General features: G+C 36.4%; 1 protein-coding gene across 1 annotated transcript; it reads left to right on the top strand.

Moving 5' to 3' along the window:
* The first annotated feature begins 1098 nt into the window (after positions 1–1098).
* Positions 1099–2662, top strand: LOC108318842 (uncharacterized). The gene has a single exon (XM_017556309.2). The coding sequence runs from the start codon at positions 1374–1376 to the stop codon at positions 2403–2405; it is 1032 nt and encodes a 343-aa protein (XP_017411798.1). The 5' UTR covers positions 1099–1373; the 3' UTR covers positions 2406–2662.
* The last annotated feature ends 6438 nt before the right edge of the window (positions 2663–9100 follow it).

A 9100-nucleotide genomic window follows, 5' to 3' on the forward strand; every position in this document is an offset into this window, starting at 1 on the left:
CTTGGGTACCTTTATCTCTCTTTGTTCTTTCTGGGATATTTTGAAAATTGTCATATAGTAACAGTAAGTTTTGCGATTAAAATTTCATGTGAAACAGGGATGAGTAACTTTACAAAATTGAAAAGATAATTGAAATATATTAGTTGAGAGTGAAGCTAGCACGTGTATGAGTTGAGGAAGTTACCTTAGCATGACCTTTTGTAAGCGTTATTTAGGTTTGTTTATATGGGTGTAAGATGGAATATGTAAATGTACAAGTGTAGAAGATCTGAATATGATGATGACAAGTATGAATTAAATGATAAAGATGAAGAAGAGTATTATATGATTCGTCCTGGTAAAGCATAAAATTATAATCCTAGTGCTACCTGCATAATGACTGGAGGGGACCATTTTTCCCATGCTATCAAGTGCATTACCGTCTTCATTATGATATCCTCACTTTACTTAGTTCCCGTTTCACACCTTCATAACTTTAGTTCGGCTGCAAGATAACATTCTCCCCATTCAGGAAAAAAGAATAGGAGAGAAAAAGAATAAAGGTACTTCAAAATTTTCTTCAACCTAGACCTAAGCAAACTCCTTCTTGCTACTGTCAAATCATATTCATACACTCAGCATCATTTTGTTTCTTTAGATATATTGACTTTTTAAAGATAAAAAGTACGAGACAGTGAGACAAGAAAGATAAAGAAAAGGGTGAGAAAGTGTTTATGTTACTATGTTACAGAAATAAAATGAGTTATGATGGTTGGAGTAAGAGAAAAGGGTTTGGGTTCAAACTGATCCCCAAGCAATGATCTGTATTCATTCATTCATTCATTCTCTGCAAAGAAGGAGGGTTTTGGTTAGTTTAAATATTGTCACAGAAAGTTGTGGGTTCGAAAGGAGGGGCCGTTAGGTAGTTTTGAGATGCAGAGTGAAGTGAAGCATCTGGCATGGGCTCACAAGGTGTGGCCATGATTGGATCATGAAGCATGGCTCGTGGGCTTTGCCTTTCCATTTAACCTTTTTCTTTTTTAAGCATTTCCCCAACCAAGCACCAATTTCTATTATCTATTTTAAATAAATAAACCCCCGTGACACAAATTCAAACAGTGAGAAGGGGGGGACCAAAAAGCAGCGCTATAAGAATTAATTCAACAAACCCATGGATAAAAGAGAAGAACACCTAGATAAAGGCTAAAGCATAACTGCATAAGCTGTCATTGCTTCCCTCCTTTCTTTTAATAACCCCCCACACAATAACACCACCATTGGTATTTGCTACTTCTTCTTCTACTGTTACTGCTCTACTGTTCCTAACCAGGCTCAAGATCTAAGGTCATTGCAACAAACACGTTAACCCAAAACAATTTACAACAACCAAAAATATGATCAGAGGAAGAGAAGGCAAAGCATTACCACTAGCACCGCCCTCTGCTAATCTCTTGGTATGTTTCCCATCTCGGGCTCATCTTACTCTAATGCCTAAGCCCATTTGCAGCCCCGCCCGACCCTCCGAGCCCACCAAACGCCACCACAACAGCCACCACCACCGTAAGAAATCCTTCTCCAGAGGCGGCGCCGGAGGCCAAGCCAGTCCTTTATTATGGACCAAAACCAAGTCGATGGACTCGGAAATCACGGAACCAACCTCCCCCAAAGTGACGTGCGCCGGTCAGATCAAGGTCCGGCCCAAAACGACGACGTGCAGGAGCTGGCAATCGGTAATGGAAGAGATAGAGAAGATCCACACCGACAAAAAACAGAGGAAGCGTCTCGGCTGGGCCGAGACCCTCGGTTTCAAGAAGGAGATAATGCAGTTCTTGACTTGTTTGCGAAGCATAAGGTTCGACTTCGGATGCTTCGGCTCCTTCTCCGGGACCGACATCGCCACTGAAGAAGAAGAAGAAGACGATGAGGAGGAGGTGGAGGAAGTCGAAGAGGAGGAAAACGACGTGGGCGTGGGAGAAAACGAGAGCGAAGCATCGAGAACTGTTTTCTCGAAATGGTTCATGGTGTTGCAAGAGAACCAAAAGAAGCGGAGAGAAGAGACAGAGGAGAGAGGAAATGAGGAGGAAAGCGTGTCTGTGTCGGTGTCGGTTCCTCCTCCGAACGCATTATTGCTGATGCGTTGTAGGTCTGCTCCGGCGAAAAGTTGGGTAAGAGAGAGGGAAGGTGGTGATGTTGAAGAAGAGGAGAATATGGAGAGAGAAAAAGGAAAAGAAAAAGGGGAGGGGATGGTAAAGAAGGGACAGAGTTTAAAGTCGTTGATGGAGGAAGAGAGGAGAAAGAAGGAGAAGATGGTGGTGATGCGATACGACTCTGATTTTTACGGCATTTCTTCTGATATTGCAAAAGAGACATGGATTGTTGGCGGCCTCAGAGATCTCATGTCAAAGAGTCATAGTTCCAAAAGATAAGATATAAATATCATCATCATCATCATCATTCACAGTTAAACCTATTTTTCTTTACCACTTTGTGAGACTTCTCTTCATCCACGATACCACTTTGGTGTGAAAACTGGGAAATCTAATACTAAAATCCCAGTTTTAGCTTCTGGAATTACTGAGTTCGTAAACCTGTACAGTTTAATTTCCGATTTATTTGTATAACTTTCTGGTGGCTGGCATGTACGTGAGAATGAATGTGTTACTCCCTTGGTGTTGGTGTTGAAGATTGATAGTTATTAGGGAAAGGAATATTTACTTTTTGTTTAGTTCACATTTTTTACTATAAACGATGCCAAGTTATTATGGATGGTGCACACTGCAAACACTTCCCCGTTTATAATTTAATGTCTTAATTTAATATTTTATTATTAAAAACTTGTGTTAAATGAGTGTATTTTTAAAAGGTTGTGTCAAAATATTATTTCGCGTACTCAATATTATTAGTATACAAAAATGTAAAAAAATAATATTAATAGAAAGTAATTTTATTAATATTGGAAGATTTTATAGTTGATCTAAGGGAAACTTAAGTGGTGTATAATTAAGTTTTTGACACATACACTCTCTTTAAAGCAAAAATGTATTTGTTCAGAATAAACATCATATATGGATAATGAAAATCATAATAAGACTTAACGCCCCGCCTAAGTTCGTGGACATTTTAAAGAGACAAAAAAATAATTTTTTTTCTTAAAAGTAAAACAAATATCATAAAATAAATTAGTGAATATATATATATATATATATATATATATATATATATATATATATATATATATATATATATATATATATATATATATATATATATTCACAGTGACTTACACGGGACAAAAATTGAGAATCCTTATAGTTTTTAATTGTTCAACACCAATAACTCTTATGTTGTGTTCACTTGAGGATGATCGGAGGAGATGATTTGAAGAGAGTGATTGAATGAATTTGAGGGTAAATTTTTTTTGTGTTTATTTGAGTGGATTTGGAGGTAATTGAGAGTAGATTTAGAGGTAAAGTATGTGAGAATTAGTGTAAGATTTGATTGATGTGACAGTTTTAAAAAATTTGTTTAATTGGTAGAAATTAAATATTACCAAATGCTCCTAGTTATTAAAGTAATATAAAATGATAATTGTTAATATTATATTTAATTGTAAAAATGTTTATAAAGAGTAAAAACTTAAAAATAATTATTAAAATTATTTTTTAAAAAGTATAAAAAATGATAATTTAGTAAAATAAATTTATTTTTAAATGTAGTATTTGTTTGTAATATAATATAGTTCCAAGTACTATGAATTTATTTGTTATGGAAGTGAGATTTATTAATTTTGAATAGAGCCGATAATTAAACGAAGTTATAATATTACATGACATAAAATAAAAAGTGCAAACATAATAACATAGAAATATATTTGTAATAGATCATGATGAAGTTGCTTCAGTGAGGTATGTAAACAATCTATTGAAACGATATTGTATTGGCATCTCTATTAGACATCTTGTATGGGATGGATGTGAAGATAGAAAGTCGAAGCACTGTCTGAATAAATTGTCATGTTGAATGTTCATAATCCGTAATAAGTTATGAATTTCTTCTGAAGTTGGATTAGATGATTGAATCCTAACCGTTAACAGAGAATTTCGACGCTCCATGGCCTGTATTTGTCGTTCAAGAATTGCACATAGTCTTGTTGTTTGAATTTCTTCCTCTTTCCAATTCATCAATTATTCGAGAATCCATCTGATTTTCAGTTCATTAAGTTGACAATTAAAAAAAGTATGAAAACTGATGTGAAAGCAAGTAGAATTCAAAAATAGGTAATATAAGTTATCAAACACATAAGTCAATTTAAGTAAAAAAAGTCATGTAATACAGTCATAGAATAGTAAGAAACTTAATCATCTAAATGACGAAGAATTAAGTTAACATTCTGATCCAGGTGAGCAAATTGTCGGTTCATGTCGAAGGATAGGTTTGCCAAGTTATCTTCAATACACTGAACCTGCACCTGCATTTGTTCCATATCATCCATTCTGTGTTGCAAGTCTTGCACCCCCTCCCATATTTGAGTCATCATATTAGGATTTGAAAGCTGTAGAGGAGGTTGCACAGGGTTCTCATGATGGTGTGGTTGTTCTTCGTCTTCATCATCACCGACGTTGTGTTGCCAAACACTGTTGACATTAACAATATTTAACCTCTTCAAAGAATTAATTGAAAAATGATGTATGGTCCCAATATGAGTGTTGGCATCGGCATCAACATGTACTCCACAATATTGCATGATTTTAGTTATAAGGACACCGTATGGTAAGGGTGTGTCACTAGCCTTGCATTTAAGCATATGTTGCATGATGTGATGAGGCTAGTTGATAGCTATATTATTTTTAAGCACCCATAACATAAAGATATCCTCCTGTAATAACTTTGCAAAATTTACAGGTCGTGGAGTCAACATGTGCACAATACCATAATGCAGAAATCTATAATTAATATTCAGAGAACCAACCGTTTTAACACGTTGACCCTGCATTTCTGGTCTAACCATAGTAGCTAATGTCATCTCCCGGTCATAGGGAAAGTCATTTGGGATATTTGAATAACAAAATTTTTGACCCTCATACTTCATATTAGCAACATTCAACCAATCAACAAGTTTCAATCTAATTCTTCTCTTGTTGACCTCACTGAGCAAATATCCATTTCCAGAAATCTTCAGATTTGAATAAAAACTTTCATCAAATCCGGATAGAAGGGTCCCGACAATGTCAGAAATTCAACTACTCCTTGAAATAGAAGATGATGTTGAAAATATATGCTTGAACCGACAAATGATTCGAAATTCATAATTTTTGGAACAACAATATTCCTTGTGTAGAAATCAGCTACATAGTTTTCCATCTGATGGTTGTGACTGAAGAAACAGATGCTGATCTAATTGTTCTACAATAGATGGTCTGACATAGGTAGCAACTTCTGGCTCAGTTATAGTTTCTTTTCTCTTACGACTTTTTCTTGGCCTTTTGGTTGATGATGAGGCCATTTAACAATTACTTCAACAAAATCATAAATAAAAACAATAACAAGTTAAGTCATAACAAATTATTCAATATTAATAATAACAACAAGCAAAGACAAACCATTAATGAACCATAATCATAACTTAAAAATTGAAGATGGTTTAAAACCAAGAAGTCATAATTACAAAACATGTACATCTAATAATATAATAGTAATACAACAGTAGGTATTTAAGGCATTTTAACAGTCACCACCCGAGATCATTTTACATAACTTATTTCACCTCTTGTGTGGTGGAAGTCCCATCAACCTCTTTGTACATGTGGGGTTTCCACATAAGAAATCATAACATTGCTCGAGCAAGTTTTCATCAGCAATATTCATAGCACTCAACATTTCATATATGTCGCCCTCTGTGTATGTGAATGTCGAGGTGCGACGTAGGATCTCAGTTTGGGAACGTAGTATTTGATTTTTATTTTCCATTGCATCGACTTGACGCACGACTGCATTTGAAATTTTTTCAAAATGAACATTTGTAGATCCAAAGACATTTGTGAAATTGAGCATCAATTACATCGACCATAGGTGCCTTCCTTTTGGAACCTTGTGAGGATGAAGTTCCTCCGAATGGGACGAAAGGCACAGATTGAGTCTGCCCTGGACTATACTCATCCATAGATGGAGGAGGTGATGGTGGAGTTGGGTCTCTATACCCTGGATAGATAGGCTCTTCTAAAATGTACTCCATATTCTAATTAAGATCAACCTTTACACGAGGCCCAACTCGCTGTCAACGTGCTTGACGAGCGGTCCGGACACCACTCTTAGTAGCACGAAATCTCAGAGCATCTGTTCTTGGCGCCCTTACACGAACATGAGTACCATCTATGGCTCCTGAGAAATCCTAAACATTGAATTAAGAAGTCATCATACAGTTGAATAACATTAACATCGTTTGATAAAATTACATTTTCACTGACAGATTCAAATGAGTACCTTAAAGTGAGGATAGAATTGATTGTTGTTCAAGAAATATGGATGAACCTCATCTCCTGATGGCTGAGTTAAAAACTGTTGCTAGACTTAAAATAGCATCCAACACATTGTGAAAGTGTTTGCTAACTGTCGCCCCAGATCGATGGAAGAAAAATGCAACACTTTGATTCTTAACATTATGACCAATTATATGAAGAAATTGAGCTACTTATTCCTCCACTATGGAGCGAATGACGTCTTTAACTAACCCTGTATTCTTAGTCTTTCACAAAGATTAATAAATGCCTCTGGACCCATCCAAATAATGTCGAGACATCGATTAGTATGCACAAGGTAGGACATTAACTACTCCCTACGACGGTTGTCGGGTACGAAATTGCTAACACTACTTGGATCACTCGAGCACATATTCAATATATTCAAGGCATGTCCAACAATGCATAAAATTGTTAGTGCGGCCAATGAGGTGGTTATTGTAATTGTTGATGTAGCATTGCGACTATATTAAAGTCTACACCAACCACATCATCATCTATATCTTCACGGTCCAAATAGGACAAATATAATTCTTCTTCCATCTATATTTACTTAAACAAATATACACACTATAATTAAATTAATGCATTCATATATCCATTAAACATGAACACTTCATAACTTCATACATTCATATATCATATATTCATATATTAAATAAACATAATACATTATAACATTCATATATTCATTAAAAAGAAAGCAACAAAATTTACATAACATATTAACCAAATTCGTATATTTATTAAAAATAAACATTGTATAACACTTACTTCTTGAAGACTTGTGAAGATTTGAAGTAGAAGACTTGTGAAGATTGAAGTAAGAATTCAATAACCCTAAACCAGTCCAAATGTTTTTCAAAGAATAGAGTGACCCTAAACCAAACCTGTGAATATGACAATATTAGATCATGTTTGAACCAATGATTTCATGATAACTTTGTTAAATTATAATATATCATCAAAAAAGTGGAGAGAAATAAACATCCAAGTGCACAAAAACAACAAAAATTCTTCAATCTTCAAGCAAAAAACTGCATCATCTTTGCTGCCCCAAAAAAAGATGCACAATTAACCATAAAGTATGTTCACCCAAGTAAAGAAACCTTCTGCTTAACACACTTCCACCACCTTCACAATACCTATAGACAAACATCATAAACTCGTTCCCCTATCAACAAACAAATCTCCAAATCCAGAAATTGAAAAATACCAACTAAAATCAAACTGCTTGATCAACTTCCACCACGCGCCACCTTCGCACCTTCATGCTTGACGTTCACCAGGTTCAGAACACACGTCCGTCAACTCGAACAGCTCCACTCAGCACCTGCGTCACAAACAAATGGTTAGGGGTGCTCATATTTGAACCACCACCTCCACATCCTACACTCTTCTATGCATGTTGTTATCTAGGCATCCTCCAGCTTCGTGCACTACTTCAATGGTCGTGGCATCGTCAATGCATCCTCCACAATCACGGACACCTTCGCCGCTGCTTCAACGACCATCACATGGTCGCTCCATCCTCCATCATCACGGACAGCTCGTTCACTGCTTCAACTACCACTGCTTGTGTGTTGCTTCCTCCAACATCACAGATCATAGCGCTTCCACCACCAACGTTCCAACCAAATGCTGCAACCAACACCTTCGTCACATGCGTACATCACCATCGTTGCAACCTCCACCTTCCTCAAACATCAATGCGCAATAACCACCAAGCCAACAAGCAGCAACCAAAATCTTCCAAGGGAACCGAATACACCTTGTATGGAACCAAATACAAGCTGCAACGTCCACAGCTCAACCCTTCGTAACCGAATACACACCTGGGAATCGAATACACCAACTTTGCAAAATGGAGGAACCAAATACGCTTTCCCTTCTTCTTCTTCGGACGCTTATAACTGAATACGACGTGTTGGAACCGAATACGGTTTCACTTCTTCATCTTCTCCAGCATCTTCTCCACCTTCGCAACTTCGTGTTCTTCATCAACCACTTCGTTCTTCATCATCCGCTGCCCTTCAACCTTATCTTCTTCATCTACCACCAACCTGCAACGTAAAAAATAATAAATACAAACAACTACAATCATACTAACCTTTGTTTTCTCTCTTCCTCCGCACTCAACGCACCAAACAATACACAGCTAAACACACTTGCAGACAAAGCTCCTTCGTTCACTTGCACAACACAATGCTCCAACTCCAACTTCTGCCTCAATTAAGAAAACAACAACCACAAACCAACCACATATTAATGCTTCTTCAATGGTCAAAAGTGATTCAAAATGTCATTGTGTGTGTACTGTGAGTAATGGCGAATCTTTCCTGTGCAATGTCTGTGTGAAAAAACTCATCAGAGGCCTCAAGAATCTCTCTACAAAGTTCACTTTCACTCTCTTCAACGTTCACTTTCACTTTCAGTAACTCCTCTTGTGAGTGCACAGTGCAGCGAACTTCTTTTCTTATTTTATAATGGTTGGAATCGATTCTTGTTAGGTACAATCGAATATATTAACATACGAAGATTGGTAGTGGAATTATATATTTATATAGGGACACATGAGACATTTTCACTTGGATCCCTCCAAATCT

The sequence above is a fragment of the Vigna angularis genome, chromosome 4 (genome assembly GCF_016808095.1).
Source record: "Vigna angularis cultivar LongXiaoDou No.4 chromosome 4, ASM1680809v1, whole genome shotgun sequence".
Lineage (NCBI taxonomy): Eukaryota > Viridiplantae > Streptophyta > Magnoliopsida > Fabales > Fabaceae > Vigna > Vigna angularis.